Consider the following 20,063-nt stretch of genomic DNA (forward strand, 5'->3'; position numbering starts at 1 on the left):
GTCCTTGTCTTTCTACAAGGCATCAGTGGTCACCTCCAGCTGTGTGGTCATCAGCGTCACCCTCCTTGTATGCTGACTATTTCTGCTGCTTACTGTCACTCCACAGTTCCTGTGGGTTTCGGGGGGGGGGGGAGATAGATAGATAGATAGATAGATAGAGAGAGAGAGAGAGAGAGAGAGAGAGAGAGAGAGAGAGAGAGAGAGTGAGAGGGGGGGGGGGGAGGACTTTGAAACAGACCTTGTGTAGAATCTGTCAAGGTCATAGCACTAATGATCACATAGATTCATCAACTAGAAACAGGAAGAAGAAAATGTGGTGCTACAATTCAAATATTTGAAACCAAAGCTTTGTTTATTCTTGAAGGTAAGCGCAACAGTAAGTGATTGACACCATAATATCAATCATAATTATTTCTTACATACCAAGCAGCAACCCACATAGACAGTAACCATACATATTATGAAAGTGGATGTGTTTTACATCACCTCCTAAACCACTGGTGCGACTTCAACCAAGCCAGGTGCACATATTACTTACTATCTAGATTAAAATACTAAGAAGGTAAGAACCAGCAGCCTTCTATGGAGGTGGGCAGGTTGATGTGAAGAGAGAAATGGCAGAACAACAGACAGAGAGCGAAGTGACAGGAACAGATGGACAGAGGTGGTTGGCTGATTGAAGGATTAAAGGCACCAAACTACTAGATCATCCATCCCTTCTTCCTCAAACAGGCAGGCAGGGCTACATGACTGTTGGTATGAGATAGCCTACCACACACATTCCAGATGAAGAAAACCCCAATGTCTATGAAAGGTGAATGAAACTGATATAAGAAACACACACAAAAAAAAAAAAAATAGTAGACAAAGTAGGAAAGGCAGGCACCGGAGAGCAGATTGCAATGAGGGGACATACATCCCCCAGTCCCCTCCCCTTACCAGAGGTACTCCACTCAGAAACTACCTTGGAAAGACTAGCAACACAGACAGGGCAAGAGAAGTACAGAGACAAAACATTAATGCAAGAGGATGGAAGAAGAGTAAAGGAGCAGGTAGGTTGGTCCACCAAGCCCAGATAGCCACTGTCTGGTCTGTGCAGAGGAGGCAACAGTGTTCTGCCAACCCCTCAATGGGCTGGTAAGGTTAAGTTGCCCTCCCTTAAAGAGAGTGGTAAAAGCCCTCCTCATGAATAAAATGTGAAACTAAGTCAGCCAGTGAAGCATCATCTTCCCACACCAGGGGTAGCGAGTCAGGGCGATTAAGATTCTGCCACAGGGTGGCTAGGTTGGACAGTACAGCAAAATGTAGACCACTGTTGAATGGGAATGATGACAGTTGGGTGGCACTGGAGGAGACGACCATGAGTCAACCAGATATGGCTGATGTGGAGCTGGCAATGGACTGTAGAATGCTTGTGAGAGGCCTGAATGGAGAACCTCCAGATTCATAGTCTCTTTATTGCTTGTTGTTTCAAGTCACAGTGATCCATTCCATATTTCAGGTTCCTAAACCTTGGTGGTGTGATACTGAAAAGATGTCTGTTTCCAGAATACTGATTACCAGAACCAGTTTACTGGTAGCCTGTTTGGCCAAGCTATCAGCACGTTCATTCCCAAAGATCCCAACATGACCCAGAGTCCAAACAATCACTGAGCATCCACATTACCCAAGGGCATACTAAGAATACCGGTTAGTAATGATCAAGGGATGCTGAGGGTAATGTTGGTTGAAAGCTTTCAAACTGGTACAGAGGTTGCTGCAGATGAAGGACACCACCAGTGGACGAATGGATATGCTCGAGCACAAGAGATGGCTACCAACACTACAGCTTCCAGCAATGATGGCATTTTAGTATGACCCGTGACAGTATAAGCAAAGTCCATGTTACCAGCAACCATCAAGCTATCAGTATAGACTACTGCTGAACTCCAGGATGTACAAAGTATGGAGAAAAATTTGTGGCAGAGGGCCTCATGAGGGACTATGTCTTTTGGACCTAATGATGGGTCAAGGCAAAGCTGTGATCAGTGGGTTCCCCACAGAGGTGTACGTGAGTGAGTGGGCCCAGAGGAGAGGTGGAGGAAGAAGTAACTGGAGTTCGGGGGGGGGGGGGGGGGAGACAGGGTGTGTACTGTGATCAAAATCCCTGATCCGGGCCACCATTGTGGAAGATGGGTTTCCATGTTTGGAAAGAAGGGACGTTAGTTTGGATGCTTAGGAGAGTTGCAAACATAGGTAACATAACTGAGAAGCTGTTGTTGGCACCTGATACACAATGAATGGACCCCAGCCTCCATGTGTTATCCGTTCACAGGGCTAGTTCAAAAGGCACAGTGGTGCATTAGATCCTGTATCCACAATGCTGAGAATGGGGAACCATATGCCTGACTCCCATAACCAAGACAGGGTTCTATCTTGGCTTTGCAAAGCCGCAGAAGGGTAGTGCACTCTGCACTCCCGCTGGTGTTACTCAGGTGATGAAGTGTACTGAGGTGCAGCAAGCACTTTCACTTACACTGCAAAATATTGGGAATTCATGCAAATAAGAATCAAAGACCAGTCTTAAGAAGTAGTAAGTTCCTGCCACATTTAGTAGTTTGTCATCAAGATAAAGTAGTGGTTGTGGATGAACCATACGATGTTGACAGAAAACCATGATATGGGCCTTGGCAGCTGAAAACCGGAAGCCATGGGTGAGTACCCATGACTGCGTCTTTCATATGGCGCCTTGCAGTCTGCATTCAGTGACACCCACACCAGAGGAGTGATAGTAAGCGGCAGAAATAGCATACAAAACGGGTGACGCTGATGACCTCACAGCTGGAGGTGACCACTGATGCCTTGTAGAAAGACAAGGACACTCAGTACAGAGCCCTGCATGACTCCATTCTCTTGGATATGGGGAGTGCTGTGGGAAGCACTAACTAGAACCCAGAACATACACTGTAACAGGCAATTCTAGATAGGCCCATGGTATTCCTACCTGTCATAAAAGGCGACTAAGAAGAGTCTCAAATGTTTCGGCCTTTTGTGATGGTCCCCTGTCCGGTTTGACCTCCATATCTCAAAAATTCTTCTGAAGAGCGAGCCGACTGGGGAAGGGCACCTTACATGGTGCATTTTGTCCATTGTGCATTGAGAACTCTAGCCAGCTTTACTGTCGTTGCATTGCCATTCCGCTCATTCTCCATCTCTTGGGTGAGGATGCATTCCTGGGTGAAATTTCCATTATGCACTGTGCAGTGTTGCTTTCTGCGGAGGCGACGACCATGGACTTTATTGCACCTAATATCCAGCACGGTAGCCAGTCTGTTGTGGTGGGGTTGCCATGTACCCTGTTGGTTGTAGCCCCCTGACAACTGTGCTGATGCCTGCGCCCTTTACTCTCCATGTATTCCAAGGAGTAGATGCCCATCTCCCTGGGGCATCAGGACTCCTGGCAATGGCCATCCTGCCAGGTGGCCTTGTTGTGGCTGGGTGGCGCCCATGGGGAGAGGGCCCTTGGTCGGAGTAGGTGGCATCAGGGTGGATGACACACAATGAAGCATGGTACATTTTCTCTTGCTGGTGGCCAGCCACCAGCAGTCTCTAAGTGTTTGAGGGCTCATTTTAAAGCTAACGTTTATGACCCCAAATCGTTCCCCTCCCTGGCCACACCATGGGAGGATCAAAAGGCAATGAATGAAAGTGAGACGTATTCGTCCAGGTATCTCGCCTGTACCAGAGCTGATGGGGAATCCTTTGTATCCGTGAAACCTCAGTTCTTTGTAGATCATGTAGAGGAAAAGTTTGGGGAGGTGGAGGGCTTGTCCAAAATGCTCTTTGGATCAGATTTGATAAGAACGGCATCCTCTGCCCAGTCACGCAGGTTACTTGCTTGTGACAAGTTGGGGGATGTTAACGTTACCATCACATCACATAAGAGTTTAAATATGTTCCAGGGTATTATTTTCCATAGGGACCTACTTTTGCACTCTGATGACGAGCTGCGCGCCAACGTAGAGCATCGAGGTGTCCATTTCATCCGGCACGTTCATTGGGGTCCGAGGGACAATCGGGTAGCAACCGGTGCCTTTATCTTGGCTTTTGAGGGTGATACACTACCGGAGAAGGTCAAGGTGATGGTCTATCGATGTGACGCCAAGCCCTATAGCCCTCCCCCGATGCAGTGATTTAAGTGCTGGAAGTTCAGCCACATGTCTTCTCGCTGCGCTTCCAGCCTCACATGTCGAGATTGCGGACGCCCATCTCATCCCGATACTCCATGTGCCCCGCCTCCCATCTGCATCAACTGCGGGGAGCACCATTCACCTTGCTCGCCAGACTGCAGAGTGTTCCAGAAAGAGCGCAAAATCATGGACTATAAGACCCTGGACCGGCTGACCTATACTGAGGCCAAAAGGAAATATGACAGACTCCATCCCGTGAGAATGACATCTTCTTATGCAGCTGCTACAACAACTGTGCTAGCCCCATCAGTTTCGCGAATTCCAGCCAGCTCGATCAGCAGTAAGACTCCTCCTGCCCCCTTGCCCGTGGGGGGCTCTACCCAACCAGTTGCTCCTGCACCACCTGCCTCAGGAGCAACCTCCTCCCACCCGTCGGGGACGTCCGTCCCCGCTTCTCAGCCGGAGAAGCGTCTAACTTCCTCGGCTACTCTCGCCCATAAGAGTTCCCTTGGGACCCTCCCTTCCCATGGTTCCACCAGCGGGAAGGATGACGGCCGCCAGTGGCATAAGTCCTCACCAGCGGCCGGGCGTAGGGCTTCACGATCCTCCTCTGTCCCGGAGACTGAATCGGTGAAGCCTTCCCAGCCGGTGAAACCGAAGGTTAAGCGAGAGAAGTCCAAGAGAAAGACCTCTAAGGCCAAAGAACTTGCGGTGGCACCAACCCCACCGCACTTTTCGCGCTCTGCGTCTGCGGATGAAGTCGAGATTCTGGCGTCTGCTGAGGACCTTGATCTCGCTGGTCCCTCAGACGCCATGGATGCCTCTCGTATGGGTACTGAATCGGTGGCAGTGGGTGAACAAGCGGCGTAAATTGCCTTCCCAGTCCTTTCACGCCTTTCTCAGCCATGGACAATATCATCCTCCAGTGGAACTGCGGCGGTTTTTTCCACCATCTAGCTGAGCTCCAACAACTTATCAGCCTTCGTCCTTTCTTCTGCATTGCTCTTCAGGAAACTTGGCTTCCAGCAATGCGAACCCCCGCCCTCCGTGGCTATCGGGGTTATTATAAGAACTGGGCAGCATATGAAAGGGTGTCGGGTGGCGTCTGCCTCTATGTCCTTCACACTCTGCACAGCGAGTCTGTCCCTCTCCAAACACCTTTAGAGGCTGTCGTTGTTAGTGTGGACGCCACAGGCTGTTACCGTCTGCAGTCTTTACCTTCCGCCGGATGGTGATGTCTCGCAGCATAGCCCAATTGCCGCCACCTTTCTTGCTATTGGGCGACTTCAACGCCCATAACCCTCTGTGGGGTGGGTCAGTGGCAACAGGTCGAGGCGCCATCGTTGAGCATTTATTGTCGCAGCTCGATCTCTCGATTTTAAATGATGGTGCCTTCACACACTTCAGTGTGGCGCATGGCACATACTCCGCCATTGACCTTTCAATCTGTAGCCCTAGCCTCTTACCGTCTGTCCAATGGAGTGTGCATGACGATCTGTGTGGTAGTGACCACTTTCCGATCTTTCTGTCACTACCACAGCGTCACTCTTCTGGGCGCCCTAGCAGATGGGCTATGAATAAGGCTGACTGGGATTTGTTCTCCTCCACTGCCGCTCTTGAGCCTCTCTCTAATGACGACATTGATGCGGTGGTTTAATCGGTCACCACCGGCATCGTTACTGCCGCCGAATCTGCCATTCCCCGCTCCTCTGGGTCCCCTCGGCGGCGGACTGTGCCTTGGTGGTCGCCTGAGATCGCTGCAGCGATTACAGATCGCTGGCGGGCGCTACAGCGTCACAAGCGACATCCCTGCATTGAACACCTGATCACCTTCAAACGGCTGCGTGCGCGGGCCCGCCGCCTTATCCGCCAAAGCAAGCAGGAGTGCTGGGAGCGGTACGTGTCCACCATTGGCCTCCATGCCACTCCATCGCAGGTCTGGGCCAAGATTCGACGCGTCTACGGCTATCGGCCACCTGTCAGCGTCCCTGCGCTCTCACTGAATGGAGCAGTTTGTACTGACTCCGACGTCATTGCAAACCACTTAGCAGAGCATTTTGCTATGAGTTCTGCTTCTGCAAATTACCCTAAGGCCTTCCGCTCCATTAAAGAGCGGATGGAACGTCGGAGCCTTTCGTTTTGCACCAACCAACCAGAATCGTACAATGTTCCATTCAGTGAGTGGTAATTCCGCAGTGCCCTTGCTGCTTGTCCTGATACCGCTCCTGGACCAGATAGCATCCACTGCCAGATGCTGAAACACCTTTCAGTGGACTGCCAGCGGCGGCTCCTCGACCTTTACAACCGTATTTGGGTCGAAGGTGAGTTTCCGTCGCAGTGGCGGGCAAGTATCGTTATCCCCATTCTGAAACCAGGCAAGAACCCTTTGGCGGTGGACAGCTACCGCCCCATTAGCCTCACCAACGTTCTTTGCAAGCTTCTCGAATGGATGGTGAGCCGGCGCTTGACTTGGGTACTGGAGTCTCGGGGCCTTCTGGCTCCATCTCAGGGTGGGTTCCGTAAAGGCCGCTCCGCCGCCGACAATCTGGTGAGCCTGGAGTCGGCCATCCGTACTGCCTTTGCCCGCCGGTAGCACCTGGTCGCTGTCTTTTTCGACATGTGGAAGGCGTACGATACAACATGGCGTGATCACATCCTTTCTACGCTTCATGGATGGGGTCTTCAGGGCCCTCTGCCGATCTTTATCAGAAATTTTCTGTCGTATCGTACCTTCCGCGTGCAAGTCGCAGCCTCATATAGTTCCACCTACGTCCAGGAGAACGGTGTGCCACAGGGTTCTGTTTTAAGTGTGTGCCTGTTTTTAATAGCCATTAACGGGCTCGCTGCGGCCGTGGGAAATTCTGTCTCTGCTTCCCTGTATGCTGACGACTTCTGCTTTTATTACAGCTCTACTGGCATTGCAGCTGTTGAACGTCAGCTACAGGGTGCTATCCGCAAGGCGCAGTCTTGGGCTGTAGCTCATGGGTTCCAGTTTTCGGCAGCCAAGACCTGTGTAATGCATTTCTGCCGGCGACGCACTGTCCACCCGGAGCCGCGGCTTTATCTTGCCGGCGAACTTCTTTCAGTGGTGGAATCACACAGGTTTTTGGGGGTGGTTTTCGATGCCCGGTTGACTTGGCTGCCTCATATCCGGCAGCTTAAACAGGCGTGTTGGCGGCATCTAAACGCTCTGAGATGCTTGAGCCACACCCGCTGGGGCGCCGACCGATTTACCCTGTTGCGGCTCTACCAGGCGTTAATCCAATCCCGTCTGGATTATGGGAGCCTGGCTTATGGCTCAGCATGCCCCTCTGCGTTGTGGGTGCTGGACCCAATACTGCACAGCGGGATCCGACTTGCCACTGGTGCCTTCAGCAGCAGCCCTGTGGACTGCATCCTTGTGGAGGCAGGTGTCCCTCCACTGCGGGTACGACGCCAACAATTACTGGCTGCTTATGCTGCCCATGTTTTTAGTTTGCCCGGGCATCCAAATTACCGTGTCCTGTTCCCGCAGTCGGTCGTCCATCTGCCGGACCGTCGCCCCCGGTCGGGTTGTCCGATCGCCGTACGCGTCAAGGAGCTCCTCTGCGGGCTTGGGTTTTTCCCTGTTCCACCTCCTTTCCAGGCGCCTCTGCGTACACCCCCGTGGTGTGTTCCTCGCCCTTGCCTTCGGCTCGACTTGGCACAGGGCTCAAAGGACTCGGTCCCTCCAGAGGCCTTCCGCCGCCGCTTTTATTCCGTCCTTGCCACGTATCAGGGCTCTGGACTTGTTTACACCGACGGTTCGATGGTTGCTGGTCGTGTCGGGTATGCGCTAACTCTAGGGGACCATTCCGAACAACGGTCCTTGGCAGCTGGCTGCAGCCTTTACACTGCTGAGCTGGTCGCCATCTTTCGAGCCCTAGCGTATATCCGCTCCTGCTCAGGCGAGTCCTTCGTGATCTGTAGCGATTCCCTGAGCGGTTTACGAGCTCTCGACCAGTGTTTTCCTCGTTCTCGTCTGGTGATGGCTATCCATGAGTCCCTGCATACTCTTGCGCGTTGCGGCCGCTCTGTGGTCTTTGTGTGGACCCCCGGTCATGTCGGTATCCCGGCCAATAAACATGTTGACTGCCTGGCGAAAGAGGCCACGTGTAAACCATCTCTGGATGTTGGCCTCCCAGAGACTGATTTGCGGGAAGTCCTCCGCCGAAAAGTTTTTGCGCTTTGGGACGCTGAATGGAGCGATCGGATCACACCCAATAAACTCCGTGCCATTAAGGAGACGACGACTGTGTGGCGGTCATCCATGCAAGCCAACCGCAGGGACTCAGTCGTCCTTTGTCGGCTCCGCATTGGCCACTCCCGGCTAACACACAGTTATTTACTGCGCCGGGAGGACCCTCCTGTCTGTCGCTGCGGGGCGGCTTTGACAGTGGCCCACATTCTGTTGGCCTGCCCCCTTTTAGCTGTGGTCAGGCAGACATTTGCGCTGCCTGATACGCTCCCTGCCGTTTTATCTGATGACCCTGTTATGGCTGCCTTAGTTGTACGTTTTATTAGGGCAGGGAGTTTTTATTCTTTAATCTGAGTGTTTCTGTTTTATTTTATTGTTTTGTGTTGATTCTGGCCTTTGGCCTACGGTTTTAAACTAAGTTTTTAATGTGTTTTCGGTGGTTAGCTTTTCCATTTTTTTTGTTCCTATGGTCGGCCAACCACCGTCACACTCAGTGTGATTCTATTTCGTTTTGTCTGGTCCTTGTCTATGTTTCTTTTGTTCTGTGTCGTCTGTCTCCTATTCCGTTGAACATTTTTTTATTCTCTGTGGGTATTTTTAGTATTTTGGAAAAAGGGTCCGATGACCTCTGCAGTTCGGTGCCTTTGATCCTTAAACCAACCAACCAACCCGCTTCTAAGCCGGAGAAGTGTCCAACTTCTTTGGCTTCTCACACTCACAAGTGGTCCCTTGGGTCCCTCCCTTCCCAGGTTTCCACAAGCGGGAAGGCTGACGACCGACAGTGGCGTAAGTACCCACAATCATCTGGTCGTAGGGCTTTGTGATCCTCCTCCGTCACAGAGACTGAATCGGTGAAGCCCTCCCAGCCAGTGAAACCCAAGGAGCAGCATCAGAAATCCAAGAAGAAGAGCTCTAAAACTAAGGAATTCGTGGTGGCACCCACCCCACCACAACCTTCCAGCTCTGCGTCTGAGGAGCCGGCCGGAGTGGCCGAGCGGTTCTAGGCGCTACAGTCTGGAACCGCGCGACCGCTACGGTCGCAGGTTCGAATCCTGCTTCGGGCGTGGATGTGTGTGATGTCCTTCAGGTTAGTTAGGTTTAAGTAGCTCTAAGCTCTAGGGGACTGATGACCTCAGCAGTTAAGTCCCATAGTGCTCAGAGCCATTTTTGCATCTGAGGACGAGGTGGAGATTCTGGGGTCTGCTGAGGACCTCGATTTCGCCGGTCCCTCAGACACCATTGATAGCACTGGCACAGGTGCTCAATCGGAGGCAGCAGGTGACCCAGTGGCGTAATATGCCTTCCCAGTCCCTTCACGCATTTCTGAGTCATGGACAATATCATCCTCCCAGTGGAACTGCAATGGTTTATTCCATCATCTAGCTGAGCTCCGACAACTTATCAGCCTTCACCCTTTCTTTTGCATTGCTCTTCAGGAAACTTGGTTTCCAGCGATGTGAACCCCCTCCCTCCGTGGCTGTCGGGGTTGTTATAAGAACTGGGCAGCTTATGAAAGAGTGTTTGGTGCCGTCTGCATCTATGTCCTTCACTCTCTTCACAGCAAGTCTGTCCCTCTACAAACACCTTTAGAGGCTTTCGCTGTTCGAGTGTGGACGCCACAGGCTGTTATTGTCTGCAGTCTGTATCTTCCACCAGATGGTGATGTCCTACAGCATGTCCTGGCTGCACTGATCGCCCAATTGCCGCCACCTTTCTTGTTACTGGGCGACGTCAACGCCCATAACCCTCTGTGGGGTGGGTCAGTGGCAACAGGTCGAGTTGCCATCGTTGAGAATGTATTGGCACAGCTCGATCTCTCCCTTTTAAATGATGGTGCCTTAACACATTTCAGTGTGGCGCATGGCACATACTCCGCCATTGACCTTTCAATCTTCAGCCCTGGCCTCTTACCTTCTGTCCAATGGAGTGTACATGACGACCTCTGTGGTAGTGATCACTTTCCGATCTTTATGTCACTGCCACAGAGTCACTCTTCTGGGCGCCCTTGCAGATGGGCTATGAATAAGGCTTACTGGGACTTGTTTTCCTCCACCAGCATCGTTACTGCTGCAGAATCTGCCATTCCCTGTTCTTCCGGGTCCCCTTGGCAGAGGACTGTGCCTTGGTGGTCGCCTGACATCGCTGAAGCGATTAAAGATCGCCGGTGGGCGCTCCAGTGGCACAAGCAACATCCCTCCATAGAACACCTAATCGCCTTCAAATGGCTGTGTGCACGAGCCCACCGCCTTATCTGCCAACGCAAGCAGGAGTCCTGGGAGCGGCATGTGTCCACAATTGGCCTCCATGTCACTCCATCGCAGGTCTGGGCCAAGATTCGACGCCTCTATTGCTATCAGACCCCTGTCAGCGTCCCTGCACTCTCACTGAATAGAGCAGTTTGTACTGACTCCGACGTAATTGCTCTGAGTTCTACTTCTTCGAATTACTCACTGGCCTTCCGCTCCATTAAAGGGCGGATAGAATGTCGGAGCCTTTCATTTCGCACCCACCATCCTGAATCCTACAGTGTTCCATTCAGTGAGTTGGAATTTCACAGTGCCCTCGCTGCTTGCCCTGATACCGCTCCTGGGCCAGATCGCATCCACTGTCAGATGCTGAAACACCTTTCAGTGGACTGCCAGCGACGCCTCCTCGACCTTTACAACCGTATTTGGGTCGAGGGTGAGTTTTCGTCATAATGGCGGGAAAGTATTGTTATCTCCGTTTTGAAACCTGGCAAGAACCCTTTGGAGGTGGACAACTACCGTCCCATTAGCCTCACCAACGTTCTTTACAAGTTGCTTGAACGGATGGTAAGCCGGCCGTTGAATTGGGTTCTGGAGTCTCGGGGCCTTCTGGCTCCGTCTCAGGGTGGGTTTCGATAGGCCGCTCCGCCACCGACAATCTGGTGAGCCTGGAGTCAGCCATCCGTATTGCCTTTACCTGCCGTCAGCACCTGGTCGCTGTCTGTTTCGACATGCGGAAGGCGTACGATACGACATGGCGTCATCACATCCTTTCTATGCTTCATGGATGGGGTCTTCGGGGTCCACTGCCGATTTTTCATCCAAAATTTTCTGTCGCATCGAACCTTCCGCGTGCAAGTCGCAGCCTCCCATAGTTCCGCCCGAGTTCAGAAGAACGGGGTGCCACAGGGATCTGTTTTAAGTGTCTTCCTGTTTTTAATAGCAATTAACGGGCTCGTGGCGGTGGGAACGTCTGTCTCAGCGTCCTTGTATGCTGACGACTTCTGCCTTTACTATAGCTCTATTGGCATTGCAGCCGCTGAATGTCAGCTTCAGGGCGCTATCTGCAAGGAGCAGTCTTGGGCTGTAGCGCATGGCTTCCAGTTTTCAGCAGCCAAGACCTGCATTATGCATTTCTGCCGGTGACACACTGTTCACCTGGGGCTGTGGCTTTATCTTGCTGGCGAACGTCTTGCTGTGGTGGAGACACATTGGTTTTTGGGTGTGGTTTTTGATGCCCGGTTCACTTGGCTGCCTCATATTCGGTATCTTAAACAGATGTGTTGGCAGCATCTAAATGCTCTGCGATGCTTGAGCCACACCAGCTGGGGTGCCGACCGATCTACCCTCTTACGGCTCTACCAGGTATTAATCCAGTCCCGTCTGCATTATGGGAGTGTGGCTTATTGTTTGGCATCCCCTTCTGCGTTGCAGGTGCTGGACCCAATCCTTCGCAGCGGGTTGCGCCTTGCCACTGGTGCTTTCCGGACCAGCCCTGTGAACAGTTTACTTGTGGAGGCAGGTGTCCCTCCACCACCAACGTTTACTGGCCGCTTATGCTGCCCATGTTTTTAGCTTGCCTGGGCATCCTAATTATCATCTCCTGTTCCCGCAGTCGGTCGTCCGTCTCCCAGAATGTCGGCCCCGGTCGGGTTGTACGATCACTGTCTGTGTCAGAGAGCTTCTCTCTGGGCTTGGGGTTTTCCTCTCCCACCTCCTTTCCAGGCCCCTCTGCATACGCCCCCATGGTGTGTGCCCTGCCCTTGCCTTTGGCTTGAATTGGCACAGGGCCCGAAGGACTCAGTCCCTCCATAGGCCTTAAGCAGCCGGCTTATTGCACTGTGAGGACCCCCCTCTATGTGGCTGCGGCTCTGTTTTGTCTATGGTCCACATTTTGTTGGAGTGTCGCCTTTTAGCTGTGCTCAGGCAGATGTTAGCGCTGCTTGATACACTCCCTGCCCTTTTAACAGGTGACTCTGCCATGGCGGACTTAGGTTTGCGTTTTATTTGGGCAGGGGGCTTTTATCACATGATCTAAGTGTTTGCCTATATTTTGTGTCGAGTCTGGCCTTTGGCCTATGTTTTTAGTCTGAATTTTTAATGTGTTCTCGGTGGTTGGCTTTTCCTCTTTTCTCTATGGTCAGCCAACCACTGTCACACTCAGTGTGCTTTTAGTTCGTCTTGTCTAGTCTTTGTCTAAGTTTCTCATATCCTGTGTTGTCTGTCTTTTTTCCATTGTCCGTTTTTATTCTTTGCAATTGTTTTTAAGTTTTGGGACAAGGGACCAATGACCATAGCAGTCTGGTCCCTTTAATCCCCCGAACAAACCTACCAACCTACCAACCTCTCTCTCTCTCTCTCTCTCTCTCTCTCTCTCTCTCTCTCTCTCTCTCTCTCTCTCTCTCTCTCTCTCTCTCTCTCTCTCTCTCCCCCTCCCCCCCCCCCTCCTCTCTGTGGGTGTGAGAGAGCCAACTAGATCCAGAAGCCTTGATCACTTCATGTTTTTGCTTTTTTCAGTTTCTTGAAGATCCATTACAAACTGACAGCACTCCTGTGTGGGTAAAGCAGGATCTTGAACTGCAACAAGATGCTGATGGATCTGAGCATAATGTAAGTTTTCACACAAGCACTCTGTATTGTGCAGGAAGTGTAGTAAGAATGTCAAGACACAAATATCGGGCAATCAAGCTAAATTTTCAAGGATGGTGAACAATTGTAACCTATGATACCAGCTATTTTAAAGAATGTTAGTGGTCTTCCAGTTGACTCTAGTTACATGGGTTATTTCTAGGTTACTACCAATTATATTTTAACAGCACTTGTAACAAGCATACCTTTATTAATCATTACCCTTGCATTAATTTTTTTATTATGATTCTATGTACTGAATGCCTTAAGTACATATCTGGTGTAAACAGAGAGCAAGGAAGACTTCCTCTTGGAAGTAACTGTTAATTTTGTTACATGTCTCTGTGTCGCAGCACGCTAACAGATGATGTGGAACTATGATATGTGGGGTGGGGGGGGGGGGGGGAGTGGGGTGTATATTCTCGAGTTCCCAGTCATTATTTTTTCTAGTATTTACATCATTACTGAAATCCTGCATTGGCTGTATGTAATTCCTTATGATTTTCCTCCAGTAATTTACACAAATTTGCGTTTTTTCCTAAAGAGGAGGCACTGAAAATACATGGTGAAAGACCAAGAAGCTGTGTAAATAGCATTAAATTTGCTTAATTTTGCTGATAATGTGTGGAATGCCATATTCATTTGATTAATGACCAAAGATCCTTTAGTTTTTGGGTTTACAGCTGGATGATTATTTGCATCCCTATATTATCTGAATTTAATTTTGAAATGTTGCCAGACATGTATATCAGGTTTTTACATGTTAGTGTGACCACCCGATAGAGCAGGTCATAGTGCCTCTAAAATCACAGTGGATTATGTGAGAGGAATATAAAGTGAAAATACGCCAAATTAATACTACACAATGGCTGATAGCAAAATCAGAGGCATTAGAACTGATTTGGATGCATTCTGACATTCACTCTCTCCAAGCAATAAGAATCTCTGTAAAGCTGGATGATACTCATATGAAAGGAACATTGAGAGCTATGTCCTACACACTGAAGTTAGCAAGCAGTTATAATTCACAGATTGTTTTCTTCTTTCAGTCTGTTAAAAATCCATTGGGAATATCTCCATCCACTGATTTTATAAAGGAGGATCCTGAATTAAATTTGGAAATGAATGTAACTGAGAATATTGTAAGTATTTACATCTCTGATGTATTGCTTGTAATCAGGCAATAAGTCTTTTGTTAAGTGTGTAGAGTAAAAGATGCATTGCTGCAGAATTGTCACAGATTTTCAGTTTTCTGGAACTTGCTGTTCATAATTGTAGAGCATTTTTGTACTCCTGCACTTGACTTTCATATCACCTGTTATGTACTGACTGTTCTAAATAGAAGTGGAAGGGGACTGCTGCCTGGCATAATCCTGTTTTCCATAGCCCTTGTTGATATCAACTATATTGTATAATGGCTGTGTGTGATCGTCACAAAATACACTTTTAGATGAAGTGTAAGTTCTAATAGTATAGGTTAGTTGAGGAATATTCCTGCTTTCAATAACTTCTGATAGTGTGAACCATAGTTATTCTTGAGTTTGTCCTAGAAACGTTTTGGTTTTGAAGCAGGAGATAAAATTTGTGTGTTGTAGATCAGCCCTGATACTTTGGCCAAGACATGCACATATTGTGGCAGCTTCTGTGGTACTTGTAATATTAGTTATAAATTTTTCAGCTATAGAAAAACTCTGTGTATGGCTTTTGGTGAATAATTGTATACAGATGAAGCCATGTATGACCTCACCATTAGAGTCCCGGTAGATCTAACAAAGGAAGATTAATTTTTTGAATATGCTTTATGACTGTGCTAAGGGAAAGGGATGCTCACATTGATAAATATGTCACAGGAATAAAACTAGACAAAGACTGGGAAACATTCAACACACAGTTGCACAAGATTGGGTACTGGCTCAGTCTTCATGTCATTGTTCATAATCAAACTTCCTGTGGTTATTAAGGATTCTTCAGGCACTGAAATGTTGGCTTCTTGAGACACTGAAATGTGTGGTGATTATACAAGTGTACAGGTCAAGGAACCAAACTATCATGCTAGGGACAGCTCAGAGAGTATGTAAAGGATTGTAACTGATTGACAGCTAGCAGGCCAACACTTAATGCCACAGAGACTCATATTATGCCATTGCTGGATTGTAGTTGGGGACGACTTACCATGAAAATACAAAACGCTATACTGGGCTTCCTATGCAACCCAAGAGATCACAGGTTGAGCAAGATGCCTCCGTGGCAACAGGGCCAGAGGTTCAGGGATAGTGTCCACAGCATGGAGTGCTGCTCCCATAGCAAGTGTGCAGAACAATGTGTTGCTGATTGTGTGGTCAGGAAAACCATGTCATGTGATTGGCACTGAAATCACTGACGTGTACCCTCACATGTTACTTTGAAAATACGTAACTTAGATTACACAGTGGTAGAAACCTGAGAAAATCTATGAATAGGATGTGTGACCATAACAGTGATCTTGAGTAGCACATGCAGTTGTGCAGTTAACATCTTTGCTGTGTCAGCTGAAGTGTGAGATGCAGTCTTCGTGGTCTCAGGACCATAAAATGCTAGGGCTCAAGAATGATGCAGAAAAATAGGGCTGATCATTTTTATACTGACACATGGCAAGCAAGATTCTATATTAATTGTGGAATTGAGAATTTTATTGGGTAATTGCATGAGAATTTGGAGCACACTAGCAAGATAGCAAAGTAATTCTTTGTTAGAGAAGCAGTTCAATGGCAGGCTGCTTAAAGTGTTACTGATAGGTTCAAACAACACACAAGTATTACGGAGGTCATTCAGGAACTCAAATGAGAATTCCCAGAGGGAAGGTGATGTTTCAGGGAAAGCTATTGCGAAAATTTAGAGAACTGCCATTTGAAGCTAACTGCTGAACAATTTTGTTGTTTCCAACATATATTGCACATGAGGATTATGAAGAATAAATTTGAGAAATCAGGGCTGATATGGAGGCACATATAAAGCCTTTTTCTCTCGTATTTGTGAGTGGAATGGGAAAGGAAATGACTTGCAGGGTTATGGGGTACCCTTCCCCACGCGCCATTAGGTGGATAGTGGGTTATTGATGTATGTGGAGGTAGTAGGTAAAATACGTAGCTGACTAATGTAGTAGGAGCAACAGTGATATTTTTCATAGTAGTTAATGTACATATACGTACATACATACATACATACATACATACATACATACATACAAACATACAAAATAATCTATGAGCAGTGTGAGTAGATCAGCCCTAGTCACAAGCAGCTGGTTGTCAGTATACTTCAGAGGTAAATTCCTGTTGGAGCTTCTACCCTCAGATTTGCAGCCTGACTCATCCCAATTCCATCCACATCTTCATTTATGGAATGCAATGTGTAAAACAAAGAATGAACAAATGAATAATGTTCACACCACATCTCTAGCCACAGCAGAGGTAACAGTGGTGAAAGCAAATTTAATTTTGTGAAAACAATTCTGAAACATACGACAATAAATGCAACCCATCAAGACAAATTAGGGTTACCATATTTTGCTAAAAGAAGTTATACCTTTACAAGCCATTGCTCAGGATGTTGAAAATCATCTGATTTCACAAGGCTATAACTCTGTCATAAAAAAAGGGTACAGAATTGGGGATCAGATTTTTACTTGTATACATGCCTGCAAAGCCTTTATTTACAAAGGAACCGTATGATTTTCCAGTTGCTTACAATTTATGTGTGTGCACATACAACATTAAGGTGCTTTTCACAGCTGTGTTTAGGATCAGATTCGTCATTTACTGATCACAAATATCGAAATTCTTTTCAACACATTTAAGCACCCAGGTGATAGACTTGATCCATGCATTTGCAAGCATGCCAGTTTAGGAAACTCACCGCTGTTGCCATGTAGCGTCACAGTTCATCCAAAGTTGTTGGAAGAGGAAGGTGGAGCCTTTCACAAACTCTCACCAATAAGAAAGGTAGTGTACTGTGAGATGAAGCAAATTTCAAGGTCAGATCTGCAGCCCCTTATAGCTGATCAATCCATCAGGCAGCTTACTGTTCAGAAGTACTCTTTCCTGCAGGTTCCAATGCACTGGTACACCATCCAGATGCAAAATTATAATTCTGATCATTTTTAATGCCTTCTGTTTTTCGTCCATCTATGAGAGTCCTAATATTGTCAACTTTCTTCAGTTTGTTACAGGATTACCTGCTCTTCAGATTCAGTTCAGTGTTAATCTCACTAAACTGTTCATAACATTTCGTAAGTTGAATAATAAATCGTGATCACTACCAACAAACTTTCTGTCCCATATTGCATGGCACATTACCCTTATTAATGTTGCAGCTACCAGGTCTTATCCCTCGAGGACTCATTTTTTAAGGTGTAAAGCAATCAGAAATGACCTGCTACTGAAAGTAGTAGACATTACTGGTCACACACTAAATGAAACATACTGCATACAGTTTGTTGGTACCTGTGTTGATTTCAATTGAAATGGGGTCAACAAATTGGTAAACTTGTAAAGTTGGTCCCCTCAGAGTTACTCACCTAGAGGCAATTATGATGGCTTCTTTTGGATTTTTCACTTGTTTTTGGAATTATCTTCTGGGACAGCCAACTAGAAACAAATAAAATAGTTATGTTATTTAATGTAAAAACCAATAGTGAGTTCCATAGTGACATGGCGGTGCAAGATACCATAGGTCAGTGAAGAGGTTTATGCAAGGTGTTCAGTTGCTAACACCGCATCACATTCCTACTACAAGCTTGTATAGGATAAATATTAATTTATTCATAGCTGCCATGCCCTGTAAGATTATCCTATAGGATAGTACTGAGTGAAAGCATGCTAGGAGGCATTTCTGCAAGTTGACACTCTGGAGGCAATTCATTAATTGCAAGGCAGAGAGATATGAGCTTTTTGGTTAACTCATTCTCATGAAGGTGCCTCCTTAATTTTTTATTGATCTGAATGCCCAAGAACTTAACTCGTGGATCCTCATCCAGTGCCTGTCACTCGTATCTCCTTGTATATGTAAGTCGTTTGGATTTGCAAGCATGTTCCATTATTCTCCTGGCTGTTTCTAGTATAAATGTGTTTGCCAGTTATTAGTGTACTTGTGTCATCTGCAAGCATTGCAGATTTTGAAGGCACCTCCAATGGTTTTAGCACAACATCTATGTAGGTCAGGATAAGTCAAAAGCTGAGCCCTGTGGGACATTGTATGTGATGTTTCCACATTTTGTATTCAGTTTTCCTCCCAAGGTATAATTTATTACTATGACCCAGTTTTTTATTGCTAAGCTAAGATTCAGTTCTTGTACATGTAATTCTCTTCAAACAATAATGCTGTTTTTCCCCAAGTAAAGGGAGATCAAGGTTGTAATGGGATGCCAATCAGTTTTCTCCACTTCAGTCATTCTCCACTTTCAGTCATGCTGTAAAGTCAGCACAATATTTTAGTAATTAGATGGTTACGATAACAACAAGGAGACTTCCTGCTTCTGTAACCAGATGATTTTTGTGATTGATTTGACCATTCATCTGATGAAACTGATGTCTGGTCAAGTATACACTTCCTGACTGAGTCTGATGGTCCTAATTTCTATGGTGACTTTTCCCCCAATTTTTTCAACTACTGTTAAGAAATTGTTGTTTACATGGCATGATATTTTTTCATTATTTTTCTAAATATTAAGCTGGTGCATAAGTTGATAGCACTTTCATTTTGCATGTTGATATTCCAGTTGTTTTGGGTTTATTTATTAGTTGTCATTTTTCATTTGTAGTTTGCTGTTGCTAATTGAGTTCACATATATTTGAGTCTACATATTGTCATTTTGTCATGAGTGGAGAAAGGGGAGTGCTAAGTGGAGAAATAGCACTGTTGAAATATTAATCTGTTTGGGTTATATAGGAGGGTAACAGCAGTGGAGGCAGCCAGAAACATTTGCACCCTGTTTGTGTGTAAAGCCATTGGACAGAGCTTGGCAAGAAACTGGTTTTGTCACTCTAAGGAGAATTGTTGTGCCATTAGTTATTGATCTTTGGGGATTGATGATCATTTAAATGTGTTAATTCACAATGATCCATGTCATTGTACTTGAGAACTGGCAAATTCAATGAACTGTGTTCATTTCATGACCTGAAATTTGTGGGCAATGGGGATGGTTCAAAAATAGGGTCTACAGATACCACATGCACTGGAACAAAATCACAAAAATGTGTGGCCATTTGCACATCCTTGCTTGCCTGTCATGAGTTGCTTGCAAAGAACACTAATCTTTAGTGCCCTGTATCCTTGTGCTGATAAGAAATGGTGGCTTTGTGCTAAAATAAGGAAAAAAAAGGAATGGTTGAGCCCAAACAAAACAGCAACAAAAGGCATCCACAAAAGATAATGCGGTACATCCTGTGTGGTTTACTATGAATTACGTCCTTTAGATGTAACAACTTATTACTGCTGACATTTACTGTCAAGAACTGAGATATTGCCGATACAGTACATGAACAACGACCAGGAAGACACTACTCCAGGATAACACCCACCTGCAATCTGCTATACTGACAAAAAAAAAAGTTCACAGGAGTTGGGTTTTGAAGTCATTGCACACACACCTTATTTACCCAGTGTACCACCCTCAGATTTTCTCCTTTCCTGCTCTCTATTGAACAAGCTTCAAGGAACTTCCTTTCCAGATGAAAATGCTCTCTGAACCTTGCTTAACAAGGTCTTCACCTTAAAACACAGTGACTTTTACAGTTACAGAATGAAAAAGTCATCCCAGCATTGGGA

General features: G+C 47.1%; 1 protein-coding gene across 1 annotated transcript in view; it reads left to right on the top strand.

Moving 5' to 3' along the window:
* The window catches only part of LOC126426429 (zinc finger protein 543-like), a 172,156-nt gene that overhangs the window by 101,462 nt on the left and 50,631 nt on the right, over window positions 1-20,063 (top strand). Inside the window, exons 5-6 of the mRNA XM_050088347.1 lie at window positions 13,149-13,241; window positions 14,309-14,401. Of these exons, the coding sequence (XP_049944304.1) occupies window positions 13,149-13,241; window positions 14,309-14,401 (186 nt within the window). The remainder of the gene's footprint in view (window positions 1-13,148; window positions 13,242-14,308; window positions 14,402-20,063) is intronic.

This window comes from Schistocerca serialis, chromosome 11 (genome assembly GCF_023864345.2).
Source record: "Schistocerca serialis cubense isolate TAMUIC-IGC-003099 chromosome 11, iqSchSeri2.2, whole genome shotgun sequence".
In the NCBI taxonomy this organism is placed as follows: domain Eukaryota; kingdom Metazoa; phylum Arthropoda; class Insecta; order Orthoptera; family Acrididae; genus Schistocerca; species Schistocerca serialis.